Below are 17930 nucleotides of genomic sequence, written 5' to 3' on the forward strand. Positions count from 1 at the left end.
TACTCAGAGGATTAACTGAATAACATGATGAAAGGGAGAGTGTGAGTAAAATAGCTCGTTTATATTTGTATCCTCAAATGTCAGTTCATTACCGAAGTTAGAAACCAGCTGATGCAGAAAACTCATTATGGCTTCATTTAGAATGTTTATTTCTTGAGAGACAGAAAAGAATTGCCTTACTCGGCTCACTTGTCCAACACAAATATGCCACGTCTTACAGAACACTTTGGGATGGGAAGAGGGTTTTCTTTAGGGCACAGTACACTTAATACTCTATTTATCTTGTTTATCTGCATTTATTTAAATCCCAAAGCAGCGAGGACTGTTATTGCCCTCTGTTCTCAATGCTTCTGTCAACACTCGAGTCCTGTTACTTGCAAAGCTTCTGCGAGCTTTGGTTATTTACCTGACAGCATGTAAGTCAGACAAAATGAAGTGGATGGGGAAGTCATGTCTACAGTCCTTTGCCCAAAAGTCCACTTTTCTGGTAATTTTAGTGCTTGTAACTGTCCAGCTAGCAGATAGGTGACCTGGATCTCCATGCTGCCGAGGTGCAGTAAGCTTTGTCTGGGAGTGAGATGGATGCGCAGTGCCTGGGACAGCCCCGTGTGCCCACTCTGGCAGCCAAGCAGGCTCTGTCTGTCCGTGCCAGCTGGGCACTCGTGTCAGAGCTCTGCGGCAATCAGGCCGGAGTCACCAGTGGGTTCTGTGCGAATCCCCAGGTAATTTGTGATGTCCCCTTTGCCTTGCAGCAAACAAGAGTGTAATTTGAGTGGCTTGATTCAGAAGGAGATTTTTCATGTGAAACAACCCACAAATTTGAAGTAACCCAGCCTGTTAAGGATAGTCAAAAGGTCACAGCATCTGAGCAGTGGCTGGGATGCAGCCCTGGCTGCAAAGACCATGGGTGGGGAAGGCAGGGTGTGTTGATATTCCTTGCTCGATTTCCCTTGCACTGACAGTGCATCCAAGTAATGCTTCTATGCCATTAGGACACATCAGGAATCAAGGAAGTACTGAAGAAATAAAAAAATAGTGTAAAAATAAATAAATAAATAAATGTTGTTGACAGAAAAACTTGACAACTTTTGTATTCAACTCTGTGGGTGAGATTTTATTGCCGGTGGGACAGACTTAATCATTTGTAGGCTCTTTGAGTTGTATCTTTCTGTACAGTAAATCCCCTGGGTACTGTCTCCTTGTGAAAGAAAGTCTGGAGCTCAAACGAGTTGAGATCTGTAGACTCAGTGCCTCCATCTCCTCTCCCCAGTGCCGGCGGTGGCACGCTGGGGGTGACTCGGCTGTGCTGTCCTTGGTCACTTCTCTTTCCCATCACCTCGAGCCTGCAGTTGCCCGAGTTTCACAGAAAGCCAAGTGTCTGCTACTCACATATATGCGTGTTGACCAACTCATTCTAGGAATGAATTTCTATAACTTTATCAATTTTCCGAGATCTGGCGGCTTCTATTTCCTACCTTGAGTAAAATTTCCTCGGCTCTGTACCGCACCCTTCCACAACTACCTGGATTTGTCTCCTTTCCGTTACCTCCCGCACCCCGCTCGCTAGGAGGAGTAGGAATGTCCACCAGGAGGCCCCAAGGACCTCGATCATGAACCGAGCCCCGAGTGCCGCTCTCCGGCAGGTCCGCGCCCGCCCATCCCGGCTCCCCAGGCCCTGCGCTGCCCGCAGCTCCCCCGCAGGTAAGCGCTGCCGGTGGGAAGCCGCTCGGCGGAGGCGTCGCTGGTGCCCCACCCGCTGCCGGCCGCAGCCCGCCGGCCCCCAGGTGCCTCCCGCGGCGGGCGGGGCCGGGGCGCGGCACGGGGTGCGGCACGGGGTGCGGCACGGGGCTCCCGCGGCGCGGCGCCTTTAACGCGGCGGCCATGACGCGGGCGGTCCGTGTGTGCGGGCGCGTCACGGGGCCGGGCGGGGCCGCTCCCGGTGTCACTCGGAGCCGCCGCGGAGCGCCCGCTGCCGCCGGGGGGCGGGGGCCGCGGGCTCCGCCGCTCCGCAGCAGCCGGTAGCCATGCGCCGGTTTAGTTGCTCGTAGGTAGGTTTTTCTGCCTTGCTTCCCCCGCCCCCAGTCAAAACTGACAATGTGTGGTGCAGTGCGAGCGGGCTCGGGGGTGCCCGTGAGATGCTGAACGCGTGTCACAGCCGCGGGGAAGCGCAGCCCCGGGAGCCCCGCCGGCCGGGCCCGGGGGCTCCGCGGGAGGTGCCGCCCCGAGCCCGGGGGCTGCGGGCCGTGCGCGGGGCGTTCCGCAGGTAGGATGTGCGGGTGTCGTTTGCAGTCACCTCAGGTGAACCGAGAAGTGATTTCAGGGAATGCGTGCAGTTGTTTGGTCAGCGATGCAGGAAGAAGCATCTTTCCGATTACTTTGTTACTGTTTTCTTGGTGCTTTACGTGCTGCTACATGTATAATAAAGGGTCTTTTTTTTTATTTTATTTTTTTTCTCCTCACGGCAGTATTAATTTCTATTCTCTATTTTTGCAAAGTTTTAGCTGAAGAGCATGATTTCCCTATTCTGTACTTCCCAGAGCTTTGAGACATTTCACTGGCGTCCATTAATGCTACAGCAAGAACATCCTGAGTCCTTGGTCCATTCTCTGGTGCTCTCTGAAATAGAAATGGCTTACTTGAGAACAGAAAGGAAAGGCTCAGATCATTTCTGCATGTTCTGTGGAGTGATGGAAAAAGCTGGGTGGTGAAAGTACTCCAGCATGCTGCAAGGAAGAAAACGAACTGGGTTTTCTCCTGGCATTCTTGTGCACCTTTCCTTTTTGGAGTTCAGTATAGCATACCTATAGAAGAAGCTGCTGTAGTGCAGGAAGGGAGGTCTTATGGATTACAGAGTGATTTAGGCCTCAGGAGTTTGGTGCTCAATTAGCAACTCTGTGTACCAGCTTAATGTGTGCAATGGGCATAAGTCACATGTTCATCTGTATCCAAGTCCACATTTGTAAACAAGGCTATTTCCAAACCTCTCTAAAGACTTTCCATCTCTTTGGATCCTCTGTGTCACAGGATGACTGAAGGCCTATTAACTCTCTTGATACACAGCTATATATTGAAGGTCAATCTCCATGTGTATGAATACATACAGTGTGATCAAAATTTTAACACTTGTAAAAAGGATCAAATATATTACTACCTTCCTTGATTTTCAGGCAAGTAATATTTATTGTGTTTGAAGCACTGGTCAGCTTTTTTTTTTAGTTCATTAGCTACTATCAGCTTTGCCAGGCTTCTGAGGAAATCAGTCTTTGACAGCACTGTTGCTCTCAAGGGGAAACATTCTTCTGTCTCTGTAGAATGTTTATTTCTATTACATTATGCTGCTCTTGTCATACTACCAGTAATTAAACACAGCCTTTTTTTTCCTCCCTGTTGATCAGTTGCTGAAGTAAAACTTCTATCCTCCCTATGCTAACTGTTGACATGGAAAACAAGGAAAATGGCTCTCTGGATGTCAAAAAGTAAGTGTTCCTTTTGTGTAAATAGCACATGGATTTTGAATTTTGTTTTCTTTTGAAGTAATGCAATTGGCAATAGTGGACATTTCCAGCTTTGCTCATTTCAAACCCTCCTTGTTCTTAATTACTTTTATTGTATTTCAGCTTTGAAATAGAAGAGTTCAGGGCACTGAGTTGGTTAAAAGTGGTATGTGGTAGGACTGTATAGCAATGAAGAGATGTAGGAGCTAGTAACTTAATTTAGGGGTATGCCTTTCTCCATTGTTTCTTTTCCTCTCAGCCAGAGACTAAAACAAGTAGTAGCACTGTAACCAGTGTTGTGCCTCTGCTCACCTCTCTGTTAGTGGCTTTTGCAGAACCAGTGCCTACTGGAGAGAAGTGTCTTGTGTGGAAGTTACCTCTCTGCTGACAGCCCGCCTGTCTAGGGCTGAGAAGTAGCAGCAGCATATCGCTTAGGTGTCAGTTCCCTTCTGAAACAGATACTTTAAGCTGTTTATTGGAGAAGCCCTAAATTGCTGGGGTTTTATTTCAGACCTAGGGTGGGAATAAGGAAGAGATACAGTGTGTACTGCTCTACTGCTTTCTTTTGTGTGGTAAACTGCAGGCTAAGGGATGGGAACCTTTTTGTAGGCATTTACTTAAGGTCAGAAATTCTTAAATTAGGACTATCAGTTCTGAATGAAGTTGTGATCTGAGAAATGAAGTTCTGTGAGCAAAATCTGGCTGTGCTGCTTTAGGGTTACAGAAGCCATGGTGAGAGAGATGTACACGTATGTATGTATGTTAGAGGAAAAAAACCACAAAGAAAGGTGACTAAGAGTGAGCTCTTAGTCTGTTCTCTCAAACTGCAACGCTTCTGTGCAGCTGCACCTCATTATTCTCCTTCGGATCTCTTTTACATAAGCTGTCCAAGAAAACGTGACAATGCATACGCTACCAGGCACTAGAGTAATGTAAACAATAATGGTCACTTCAGGCTACTGATGAAACACCTGATTACGACGTAGCATCAAAAGATCTGATGGCAGCCATTAAAATCAGCATCCTCCCCCTTCACTTGAGACACTGGCTACACCACAGCAGCATAAAGAGCATTTTCCTATCCAGTGGCTTGAATAAATATTGTGCATGTCCCTCAGAAGCCACCTTCCATTTGACAGTCTGGTTTCTACAATGAGCACTCTGTGGTGGGAGGAGAAGGGAGGCAAGCAAAGCAAGGACAGTTTACGTTTAATCATTTTCCCCAAGGCTTGGGTGATAAAGATTCAACTACTGATTGCTAAGGTGGCTTTTTACAGTTGATGGAAATTGTAATTAAACGGTGGGGCTGTGGTTTGTAGATGAATGTATATAGTATGTATGTGGGCATATCTACAAAGGAAGTATTTGACACTTTCTTGAAGTGGTTATAAATAGCTGTTTGTTCTCAGCTATATCCTTTCAGACCTTGCTGCTTCTGCCACATGATGGCAATAAAGGCACAGGGACAGTGGTGAAAAACAGACAAACCTAATTCTTATTCATTGCCAGTGCATCTAGTATTTAATTTCAAAGCCTAAAATGCTAGTCCTCTTAAGCTTTTAAAGTATCCAGGATATCAGGCATCAGCCAGTGTATGGCTAAGTCATGGATGTTATATATTCCCTTTTCTTGTCTGAAGAATACAGCCATATCTACAGCAGGGTGAGGAGGAGACTAACAAAGTCTACAAGCCAAATAAGCATCTGTGTGGGTAGATGGGTTAAAATCCAGTCAGCCTCCAGCAGTCTGCCACATGCCTTCCAGTCTTCTGCAGCTGTAGCTGTGGAAATTGGCTCCACTTGAGGTCCAGCATGATGCTATTCCTTGAGGCAGGAACTTGCAATTACTTCCTATGATTAATTAATGTTTGAGGTAGAGCCCCTGAAGTCATTGCAGTTGAGCCCTGGATGGGGCAGGACTAAGATGTAGTTCCTCAGTGATAAAAGAAGAGCTACAAGAAAAGCTAAGGCACTTGGGCTGAAATACAAAATTGTGGAGAGTTTGGGACCCTATTGAACTTGAAATTAAAGTGTTTGGAGAAGTAAGCAAATTACATTTAGGTGATATTTTTACAGACTGAACTTTGTCTTTAGGAACCTTTCTGTTTAGGAAGGGTTAAAGTCAGTATATATATATATTTTTTCTGAGTTGCTGGGGTTTTGTTTATTTATTTTTAATTTTAAGCAGAAAATGAATAATTGAAAGTTACAGTCTATTTCTTAGGGAAAATGCAAAGATTTAAAAATAATTTCTCAAATGCTGCTTTTATAAATATGTACAGATTTTGTGTGGAGCTTTTCACCTATTACTTCTTAAGCATCAGAATGTTCGCAACACCAAAAAATCTTAATTGAAAGGCATTCTTTGATTTAAAAAAAACAAAAAGGAAAAAAGGACAGCTCTGATAAGGCCAGATCATCTCATTTTCAATTTTGCTGACTGTTGCTTTCTATTTAATCACAGTCAGTGAAGCAATTCATGAAGTAAGTCATTATGTGATGAACAAAAGTAAGAAACTGCATTTCTCATTCTCAGAGATCTGTGATAAATGAAAGAAACTGCTTTTAGAAGGTCAAGTACAGCACAGGTTGTGGATCATCTCTGTGGCCAGATTTTATTGCTGTATTGACAGACACGTTTCAAGAGTTCAAGGAGATGAAAAAATTGTTTTTGTGAGTCCTCCTCCCAGGGCTCGGATAGTTGTAGAAATAAGAATGTTGTGGAAACAGTGGTGGGAGACACTCTGTATAGATTTCATTTTGGCTACTTTTAAAAATGGTTGGCCCTTGATTTACCCAGTGATTTTGCTGAAAGACATACAAGTCCAGGCAAGGCAGAGATGATGACAGTTGGAAAAGAAAAAATTGAAGAACAGAAAACAAATGGTGTCAGGAGAGTATAATCTGTTTCTTTTCCAGCTGGTGCTGTTGAAATCAAAGTCCTGCCTCTAAGCTTCAGACCAGAAAGTGGACAGGATTCTGACACCTGCCCTGATCTGTACATTTTCGATATTTCTTCATTAGCATTATGGTTAAGCATGCAGAACAGTGGCAAGTATTTGGCATGAACTTCAGGAATTCTGGTTGAAGAAACTTGTTAAAGAAGCTTTTTGATGTCTTGCTCTTCATCCTCATAAATTGCAGTAGAAAAGGCAATCAAGCTCACTGTGTGTCTTTTTTACCAAAATTTTCAGCTACACAAAGGTTATCTTTGTGATAGAGTTATTACAGTTTGAGGAAAAGAAATGCAGGATAAGGATAGTAATATGAATGTTTTGTTGGTTTTCCTACTGTGAGAAGCAATTGCCTGAGGTTAATCACAGAAGGAATTAACTGATTTTTTAACAGATGTACAGCTATTTAAAAAGTCCATAGATTTGTCCAAAGATGAATGTGAAAACAATTTGGGGAAATTTTCTATATTGAGAATTGGTGCAATCATTTGGTGCCTCTTTTGTTTTGGTTTGGTTGAGGAGTTTTGTTTATTTGTAGTTTATTTGTTGTTTTGTAAGGCGCAGATGGTTACCAGTAATTTCTACCCAAGTTACAAGGATAGTCTCATCTGTGCAAAGAATAATCCACATACAATTCTTTAATTACTTGGTAGCTGAAAACAAACTTCAGACTTGGAAGGCAGAAATTTGGTACCCCAGTTAGGGCAGTTTTCATTGTCCAACAGCAAAGGCGGCACACTTGTAGGAAGTGATTACCATTGGCTGATGTGAAGATTCATGTACTTTCTTCCTTTCTGAAAGGAGAGGTATCTCGGTTTTCCCCAGCATCAGGTCTTTGGAATGCAAAAGAACAGGAGTGACTGTTCTGTACTGGGGTGGGGCGAATGTATCAAAGAACCCTTTTCCTGCAGAAACAAGGAAGGAGGGAATGTACGTGAGGTGTGCACAAAGGAGCAGCAGATGTTCTGCACACCGTTAGTGATTACTTGTCTGGATTTGCACTTTGCAGTTCAGTAGAGAATGGGAGACCTCCGGATCCTGCTGACTGGGCTGTTACCGATGTTGTGAATTATTTCAGAACAGCTGGATTTGAAGAACAAGCCAATGCTTTTCAGGAACAGGTAAATCTGTTAGCAAAGACCTTTTGATTGCCACCAGTTTCTCACATTGCACATTTTTGCCATGGGCCTGGTTATATACTCTAAAATGGGGGGAAAAACCCCACATTAATGGGGGGATTTGAGTCTGTTATTGGGTGACAATGCATGGGACTGTGATCTCTGAGTAGTAATATTGTTCTACAAGCTGTGGATAGTGCGTTGGAGTTTGTTTAAAATAGCATTCAGAAAGGTGAGAAATCTAAACAAATTTTCTGGCTTGAACTCAGTCTCCCTATACCACCCACTCAGTTTCACTGTCTTGTTATTTAAAATGTGAATGGTATTTAAAATGTGAATTCCCTTCTTTCTTAGTGTATGTGCAAATATACTAATGAGTATTTATAAAACCTGGGGCTTCTAAGCAGCAAGTTGATTTCAAAGGCATAGGGTGGAAAAGGGGCTGCTGTGCTGCATGGAACTTGGCAGTACAAGTGAACATGGAAAGGACAAGATGGCAATTAGTTGACAGGGGAGCAGCGTGTTTGTAGGAGTCAGTGTGAGAAAGAGGTTGGGTCTTTGTTTCTGGTCCTTGTAACTGCTGATACTAATGTAAGGCTTCTTTTGGTGGATTAGATCAGCAAAGAGCTTAACCATCACATGGTCCATTGTAACTCACCTGCTGGTAAAGATGTGTTAGTGGGGCAGAATAGGGAAGTCAGCTTACTTGGCCTACAGCCCACCAGTTCCATGGAGAAGTGACTTACATCAAATTGGCAGTTCAGCACCTCCCCAAATAAGTCTGTAGGTTTGTATGTGACTACCAGGAAATTAGTCACCCACACTTGTAACTAGTTATCAAAATAGATGGCTTGACCTTCCAAGGTACTAAGCTGGTACAAGTTATTGGCAGCTTTGCAGGGACACTGTGCATTCACATGAAATAACATCGTGCTTGGTCAGGTTAATGCTGGTGACCTTCAGCACAATGTCTGTGAAATCCCATCTGATTGTAATTGATGTATATAACAAAGTATCTAAATTTAGCTCTTTGTTCTTGGGGGTGAAAAGTGTGGTGTTGGGTGACTCTCTGGAAGGTTGCAGAGAGAGGTTCTTTCTGCAGCTGTTACTGATTTTTCAGAATTTGAAGATGGATGAACAGGCCAAAAAAGAAAATGTTTGAGTGTGTCCATTCCTTAATACCAGCATCCATGTCTCCTCAACAGCCCTGGAAATGTGGCTTAAAAGGACCACACAGGCAAAGTAATAGTGGCCTCTGGGAGTCTTTTCCGTATACTAATAGATACCTCTGACTTTCATCAAATATCTTAACCTTTCTGCCTCCCAGCTGGCTTGTCAATAATACTGCAGTAATTACTACTGATTTTTCAGCAGGAAGGTGAGGCTAACTTAAGAGTTTTGACAAATCAGTTTGCAACAGCCTTATGGAAAGGAGCATAGAAGTAAAGTGTAAAGGTGTTAATAGTATTCTGCAGTGAGGGCAAGTGGTTTCAGTAGGGTAACTGAGGGCTCTGCTAGGATAGCCATGTGCTGAAATGTGGCCATGATTCCGCTGCCAGCTTCACCCTATGCTAAAACCTTGGAGAGAGAGACTGACAGCTGCCACCAGGATGTGGCCAGGAGCTGAGGGATGGACAACCACAGCAGAAGTCATTGGCATTTCCTTCCCCTCCTTTCTATTAGCAGTATGAGGAGCAGCAAGTGCCTGATTCTACATGCCAGGTTTGCCTTTTTTCCCTGTCTGCACCAGGAGCAGCCCTACAAACAACCTTGTCCCTAACTTCTTATCAGTGGTGCTGTTCGGTTTCTTCTACACTATTTGCTACCACTAACTTTAACTCTGTGTTCTTACAGTATTTTTTTATTAGGATCTTCCAGGTATGGCAGTATAGATAGGTTCACTTTAAATCCTTAGCCATCCTCTGTCTATAGAGCACCAGGCATGCAGCTGCAATTCTGGTCCTCTCTATTTCCCTGTCATTTGCAGTTTCCTGGGTCCCAGAAACCTAGTTTCATTTGATCTACTGCCCTGAATATGTACTGGAAGAGGAATGAGTTTGTAAGTGGTAAAGTATTCAGTTTCACCTACAACACTGGGAAATTGTTTTCCACTGAACTGCTTCAGTAGGGGTAGCACAATGGTGTCCTTACAAAATATCCTTAGCCCAGAATGTAATCATGACATCTATTATTACACTGAGGTTTTACACAACAGTGACTGAGTCCACACTTTCTTTTGATGAATCTGAATACGTCTGGACTCACCTAAAACAAGTGACTCAAAAAATCTTTAAGACCTGAATTTTTCTTACAATATTTTAAGGAAAATGACATTTTGAGGGCAGCAGAATGTTTTATTAAAACTGTAATGTAAGTGCTCGTAAGGAGTGATGCTTGTATGATGATTATATATTATTCCTTCTTGGAATTCCACTGATTTCACCAAATCATTTTACCAATGAACACAGATTCAACTGAAAGATGTTGCCCAATTATAAAAAACATAACATCAGCAAGCAAATCAGACAAGTCAAGAAGCTGGGGACACAGGATGCCTAAAGAGGGAGGAATAGCAGTTGCAGGATGAGGGTGTGAACACCTTCAGAGAAATATAGCCTGCCAATATGTGGCTGAACTTTCTCTAGCAGCCCTGGAAGCATGGGGGACTGTGGCTCACTCCAAGACTGAAGCTGTTTGCAAGGTCTCAAGATGTGCTTATGCTCTGACCTTTGTTATTGCCCCCATGGCTTCTTGACTACTAGTGTTGTGATAGCCAGATATGCCCAGCTAACTCAGTGCTGAGTTTGCTGGCCTCACTGCTGTGCTTTACCAGAAGGGAATCTGGGGTTTGACATCAGCTTGTGTCTACTGCTGCTTTCTAGCAGAGCCACAGCATGGAGGAGCACGTGAGCATGCTGACTTCCATGCTCCCGTGGTGGCTTACTGTAAAACTTTGCACTTCTCAGTCACTTAGGGCAGAAAGAGTGGGAGGACATGAAGCCTAACCAGTCCCCTGGTTATTTGCTGAAGACAACATGATACTGCTGTTGAGGTCATCCTGGCACAGTGGGGAATTATTGTTAGGTCGAGTTGTGCAGAGAAGTCTCTCTGCAGTTAACATTAAAAAGGCATACTTGGAACTGGCATCAAAATTGCATCCTGAAAAATAATCCAGAAAATAGAGAAGTAGCAGAGAAGAAATCAGAGAAGTCACCAGAGCATACAAAATCTTACCTGGTGCCAAAAACAGGAGTAACAGTGACAATTCTGCAGAAGCAGGTTAACTTGGAAAACTTGAAGTGAAAGAGGTAAAGCTTAGAATACACACAAAGATATAAAAATGCTTGAACTCTGAATACGTATTCACTCATTCCTACACAGATATGTTTAAAGAACCAATTTTCTACTCACTGAAAGTCTTAGTAGTTACCAGCATTTCTGGAAACCACAGGGAACCCTGTGGAAGAAGAAGGGAAAGGAATAGATGCTTTTTTCCTATTCTTGGAGTTTCTCCTATTCCAGGTACTGGATTTACTTCATTTGGATCCTACCAAGCTGGAGGCTGTTCTTCCTCCATAGCATCGTTGAACAGCAGCAGAAAAGGCAACTTCAGATCGGTCATAGCAATGAGCAAAATACTCACTGGTGTCAAAATTCCCACAGAAAGAATTGTGACGAATGGAAAAGAGAGGATAGAAACTGGTTTTAACCATTAACATTCTCAACAGTAATTGGAAAGAGGCACCTGCTATAATTGGGTAAAATGTTATTGGAAACTTTTTTTTCTTTTAGAAATACTGTTACTTTGGGCTCCCTTGAGGGATTAGTAGTCGTATGCGTCTTGGGGATATTTTAAAGAAATACCACTTTCAGCTGGTCTTTGACTATGTTGTGTTTTTTTTATTAAAAGACCCTGTATTTTTTATTTATAAACTTTATCAAATCGCAAGAGAGATCAGTCTGGGCAAATTCTTGCTGAACTGTAATAGAGATCTTCTTTTCATGTTGAGTTGTAATCAAGGATGGGATCTCTGATATTTCCAAGATAATGTTTAACATTCCAAAGGAATATTCTTCAGTGGGATAAATTGATGTGTGATGTTTTTAATACGTACAAAATACTAAATTTTGGCAGTATATTAGAGGACAACAATAGATGCTAACATTTGAATTAGTTGTTGGCTTTTGATAACAAATTCAACAGTTAATAGTGAGGGGGTTTTAATTAAAAGTATAAAAAAGAATGAAGCAGCAAAGTGGAGTCCAGTGCAGGAGAATGCCAGATAAGGCTATATATATGTTTGGGTTACGATGCCCTTTGGAGATCTGGCTGTGTTGTGAGACACCAATCAATGCATTGTCGTGTAGCTGTAGCTCCTGTTTCTGGAGTAGTTCAGTGTGATTGAATTGTAAGAATGTGTAATGAAAAGTATGGTCCTGTGTCTGAAAGGCAGAAGGGAGTTAAGAAATGTGGATTCTTTCTCTTCCATTTTGAAAGGTTTTGAGATGGAAAAAAGACCCAAAGCCTGCAGGATTTCTAATCTAAACAGGTCAGAAGGTCAAGGTCTGAGAGGAAAAAAATCCCACCATTTCTGTGATTTACAAGAGGTATTTTAAACAGGAAATGTAGGGGTTGTTGAGACCTAAGCTGGCAAGTTGCTGCTTTTCTCCTCTTCCCTTGTAAGTAGAGGAAGAGGAGTTCCTCTGGAGTGTCAAGCTCCAGTTAGGCCCTTCTAAAATTTCTGACTGGAAGAGTCTTTTCCTTTTTCCCCCCACAGCATGCATGGGAAAGTTGGCTTTTTAAAGGAGGCACCTGAAGTTATTAGCAGATACTGACTAGTCTAAACTTGCATATTGCTATCCATAGTAATTCTTCTGAAATGCACTTCATAAGCTGCCTTCTTAGGAGTCTCCTTCCCTTAATGGCTGATAATTAGGCATTCTGCACTTGTACCTATTAATTTGAAAAAGTTTTACAAGGAGAGAATTTTGAAATTAAGCTCATTCGGATTTTGTGCTTGCCTAAATATTATTTATTCATTAGCCAGCACAGGTGAGCACTTGAAAAGCAGACAGTGGAGTTTAGCAGCTGTAAACATGCTTTCAGGAAAATCAAGGCTACTATGTCTTTTCTCACTGATCCTCTCTAGTAGTCTTTCATTTATTGCATGACTGTTCTCATCTGTTAGATTTGTATATTTGTCTTTATCAACTCTTCAATTCTTCTTATAGGAAATTGATGGGAAGTCATTACTGTTGATGACAAGAAATGATGTACTGACTGGACTTTCATTAAAACTGGGGCCTGCGCTGAAAATCTATGAATATCACGTAAAACCTCTACAGACACAACATCTAAAGAACAACTCTTTATAGCTAATTGTCTAATTGGGGTCATGCTGTGCCTCAAAGGAAAAATAAGCAATTTGGTTTCATGTGATGGAACTTTGTAAAGAGAGAATATATCTATTAAGAGTTTAAACCAAATTACAATATATATCCTATTGGATAGAGTTGGCAATATACTATATACTGAGTCTGAACTGAGAGAGGTGGTGTGTATTTTTTACATAGAACATAATGATTTTCTCTTTTAGGAAGTGTCAATGAGCATGTTGAGATAGCTACATCACTGTATCCAGAACAAAAGGGAGGTATGTCATTCTCATTTTTGAGCCAGACATGTTCTTGATTTCATTAATTAAAATACCAAAAAAATTAACAAAAACAACCCCAAAGTTTACATACGTCTTTAGGAGAGAGGAACCAATTAAAGTAGGTTTTGACTTACACTAAAGACCTACTAAAATTATTACTACTTATAATTTCAGGATGGGACTGACACTTGCCAAGTCACCCTTTTTTGCAGAGGGTCCTATTTTGACCTTATTAAGGTTTACTCGTGGTATGCTGCAATGTTTAAAGCTGTACATACAACTAACATAACTCCTTCGATAGCAGAAGGTGTTGCTGACAGGTGAAACTGGGTTGTGTATTTTTTGCTGTCCTTTAAATTTTCAGCTTTTCACCTGTTTTTAACAGTAGTCCTATGTAAAATATAGTTGGTTTTTAAAGGTTTGTTTTGTTGCTTTGCAAACAAAAAAAAAGCTTCGTTTTATTCCTTTTTTTTAATTTATGATTGTTTTCTAACATTAAGCAGAAATTTGTAAAAAGTAAAATTCTGCACATTTTTAATATTGTCTGTCTTTGGTGTTGTAATGATTGATTTTTTAAAAATGCTTTACTTAACACTTTGAATACTTGTTTTAGGAATTGAAAGAAGCTGTCTTGTCACCATACATCTCTGTTAAAAGAGAGTCATGTTCAATCTGTTTGTACCGGTTCCCTATTTGATAGGTTGCTTGCTATATCCCAATAAAACATTACTTATGTTTGGATTCAGTTTACTTTACAGATCTTTTACTTTCTCTGTTGTGGTATATTGGAGCTCCTTTTCTCCATTTTCCTATTAAAAAGGTACCAAAACCTACGTAATATTCTATGTTCTTGTGATTACTTTTAACATCACCTACCATAATATTTAAAGGTTTAATTATTTTTGCTCTTTCTTCTTGGGTATTACATACTGCAGAAAGAGAAGCCGTGGTCACAGTTTACCAGTAACATCTGTGTTTCCCTTACCCCTGCCTGGAGCTGTCAGTGGTGCAGAGCTGCTGTGCTGGCCATGGTACACAGGATGGTTTGATTTACCCCAGAATGTCAGGGAGACAGCCCATGGGCGGTGCTAAGCCCTGTCTGGGCTCACCATCATCTCTGGCACAGAGAGCTTTCTGATGACCCCTGAAATGGGGATGTGGGGTTGCAACAGTGGTGCTGAGCAAAGGAGCTGGGAAGTAGGAAATAAGCACGAGAGTGTGATGAAGGTGGAAGTGGTGTGGGAAAAATGGTGAGGGGGTGCAGCTGAGAAGGGAGAAGGTTGCTGCTTTCTGCCAAGTGGAGACAGGATTCAGGGAGAGGAAGGAGAAACTCCTGTAATCTCCTGCTTAGGTAGAGGCCCTGTCTTCACTCTGACTTGGCCAAGTGTGAGGTGGCAGTTCATGCTACAGTGCTTGGAGAGTTGCTTGTGTTTACTGGTGTTGAAGGGAGAAAGGGGAGAGAAAGGTCAAAGCCGTGTTAATACCTATGCCATAAGTAAAGCTCATGGTATACACTATATTACATAAATATATATGCAGCAGCATGCTTTCTTGGATATTTTCTATCCTTTACATTGTACAAAGTATTTTATTTGGAATTTAAGACAGTAGGACAGAGATGCATTCATCATTTCTTTCTCCCTTGTATGGTGCTTACTTAGGTGTTAGTCTGTCAGCAGTAGGTCTGTAAGTCATGTCCAGAGATACCGTCTGGGAGTAGGAATCTTCTGGAAGACTAGATCAAAATTGAGATCATCAACCCTGCCTAAGGAAATTTTGAGCTGTAGTCTGTATCTGGCTAATTTTGGGCTGCAATTTAAAAACTATACATGAAAATTCTAAATATTTTAATATAGATTTAGGTATGTTTATAAAAGGGATCATGAAAGCAGTCTGGACATGCCAACCAGCACTGTATTTGTAGAATTATTTTGGATGAGAATACATATTGCTGTGTTACTGAAAGATTAACTGAATATTCTTTTTTTCTCCATTTGCATGTTTGGCGTGGGATTTACATTTTGTGGACCTATGGAAGACAGAATTAGAAGTAAAACATACTTATTCCAAGAGGGAGTAAAAATCTCCACTGTGCAGACATGAGAGTGCATTTGAAGACTACTGAACACAGTTCTTTCTTTTAGTATGTTTTAATAAGCAAATGAATTGCATTCAGAAACATCCAGATTGTATTTCCCTTTGCTCAGCACCACTGAGTCATACAAGTAAATGCATTACATAAATCTTGCTGCAAGTGCAAAAGGGAATTTGGAGGATATTTGTCAAAACTCACAATTTTTTTCTTACTGTCTCTGGTTTTTATTGTACTTTCCTGCTGTTCTCTGAGCTTCCCAATGCTGCTGCTCTTCTTGCGCAGTTGACCGTTCTGGTTTTGTCTCTTATATTCTCCTTGCTGTTTCTGGGAGAACAAAAAATCTTTTTAAGAGACTGGAGGGTTTAAAAGAGGAAGTCAAAGCCGGATTATTTTTAGCTACCACTCCTCTTGCAGAAAACACAGCTGCTGTTGAGATGAGGAAGCAACTGATAGGCATTACTGGATAGCATGTCAGTACTGCAGCTCTGAGTCGCAGAGCGATGCGGGAATCCAATTTAAATCATGCCCTTATATGTGCCTGCAGCTGGGAGAGTACCTCCTCCTTAAAAGCCCTCTGGGTGAGGGTTAAGATGCCAGCATCCAACTGCTGAGCTGAAGTGGGGGTGTGTGGGATGATGGTCTTGGCTTTCACACCAAACCACAACTTAAGAGTGCCCTTCTCCTAGAGGCAGCTTTAAGGAGTAAAGCAGCACTGAGATCCCCTGTCATGTTGTTGGTCAGCACAAAACCAGTCATGTTACAGCCAAGGTCTTCCTCTTCCCTGTCCTTCTTCTCTCCTAATATCAGTAGTGCATATCTATCAGAATCTGTCATACACTTTTAAAATTATCTGAAAGCATTACAGTATATCTTTTCTGGTATGATGGGTGTGAAATTTATTTTGGAATTGTGCATCAGCTCTGGTCACTCTCCTCTCAAGCTGTAGATACACAACATGGTATGTTCTCTTTGCATCCAAACAGAGCCAAGTACCACACATAAAGCACATATAAGGCAACTGTCAGCAAAGTATGAGATCTGTGGCTGTACCTGTCCACCAAGATCACTTTCTCCGTCCAGATAAAATTATTCTGACTAAATGCTGCTATTTCCCCTCCCTGCATGTTATTGTTCCCAGTTTATTCTAATGTGCTGCACTTGATCAGTTTGTAGAAGTTTTTTTTTGTGCCTATAAGACAAGATTTGGCAGCTGTGACAAAGGGAGTAGTCCCCCATGCATCACTCCCGGTTAGAAATGGCCCAGGAAAATGTCTCATTAGACTGTCACTGTCAGGTATTAATTGCTAATGAACTCTTTCCTCTTTTCCTTGCATTTTCCAACATGTTCAAATTCTACCAAATCCTTTCATTCTTCCTCTTTTTAAAAATCAGCATTTAATTGATCTTTTGTCTTCAACACTCCTCTTTCCACTGTCACACTAAAGTTACAGTGACAGTTATTTTAAAATCAGAGGGTCTTATTTTCTGTGAATCTGAGGGAAGCTGCAAATTTATTTCTCATTTTTTAATGGCAAAATTGTCTAAATTTGAAGGCTGAGTCTGAGTAGGACCAGAAAAACATTACCATACTTTGTCTTCATTCTGGTTCTTTACTTCCAAGACAGAACAGCAGTTCCTTGTCTTCTAGGGATGGCTTTTGGCCTAAAAGTCATGTGGGGAAATTAATGATGGTAAATGTGCATGTGGCTGGTGTAATGACTTCCTGATGTTCATTTGGATCTTCAATATGTATTCAATTCCCAGAATGACATTGGTTGGTAGTTGCTATAAATTTGGGGAATGCAGCTGTAACCTCAGGCACCTGGAGAGCCCAAGGGGAGCACCTTGAAGACTGTAAGTGGTTCTTGGTCTCTATGTGAGAGTTTCATTGCTGCTGAAGGCTGCTGGTGAGTACTGGAGACCACTGTTGTATTTATATGCTGCACTCGTGAGCATCCTTGCTTAAGGAGCTGTCAGCAGTTAAACTGCTGTATCATCAGCTGATCTGCTGATAAGGCAGCAGCAAATGTCTTGGCATTGGCAGACTTGTATTCATCTCAGGATGTTCTCTTCCCCTTTTTGGATGATTGCTATAATTTAGCTGCCCCTCTCTAAACAGTCTTTTGTACTTAATGTATTGAGGATGCCTCTGATTTTAGCAGCTAAATCATATCAGAAAAGGGAGGGAAAGGCTCATTATTTGCAGTGATCTCTTGGATTCAAGAGTAACATTGCTTTGCCTTGTCCTAGTACAAGGTGGAAGGAGGAAGGAAGAAGAGAGTAAGGAAATTGTGGTTGAGTTTGTTCACAAGCTGGTGGCCAAACCGTGGGGATGGAAGGGTGGAAATGGGTGTGTGCCTGGGTGTAGCAACCCTGTTTCACAAGGACACTCTTCAAATTCTCCCCTTTCTTCTGCATAAATAACACACACCAGTTTGCCTGGGTTTTCCTACTTGGAAATATGTGTGTCTAGAGGATTTGAAAATGTTGCAGGAGTATGAGGCCATTAAAACTTGAGCCCTTGTCTTTTTCAGTCAGATGTAATGTAGGAATTCATGTCGAATGCGACACTTCAGAAGTGGCAGAAGCCCTCCACAGTGCTCAGCCACTCTG

At 41.8% G+C, this 17930-nt stretch overlaps 1 protein-coding gene across 9 annotated transcripts in view; it reads left to right on the forward strand.

The window, feature by feature from the left end:
* SAMD13 (sterile alpha motif domain containing 13) overlaps positions 1-17930 on the forward strand; it is a 26811-nt gene continuing 8881 nt past the window's right edge. For 2 of the 9 annotated variants that reach the window (XR_014853738.1, XR_014853739.1), the window contains exons 1-4: positions 1909-2048; positions 3396-3476; positions 7457-7568; positions 12798-13219. Coding sequence is in view for 6 of the 9 variants with exons in the window: in XM_085067951.1 (XP_084924077.1) it covers positions 2511-2701; positions 3405-3476; positions 7457-7568; positions 12798-12941 (519 nt within the window). In the remaining 3 variants the exon portion in view is untranslated. Of the gene's footprint in view, positions 40-1567; positions 1702-1908; positions 2049-2100; positions 2264-2292; positions 2702-3395; positions 3477-7456; positions 7569-12797; positions 13964-17081; positions 17225-17930 lie in introns of those variants that run through there. The other 7 variants (XR_014853737.1, XM_085067948.1, XM_085067949.1 and 4 more) reach the window with 7 other exon arrangements.

Source organism: Lichenostomus cassidix, chromosome 8, assembly GCF_008360975.1.
Source record: "Lichenostomus cassidix isolate B80296 chromosome 8, HeHo_3.0, whole genome shotgun sequence".
Lineage (NCBI taxonomy): Eukaryota > Metazoa > Chordata > Aves > Passeriformes > Meliphagidae > Lichenostomus > Lichenostomus cassidix.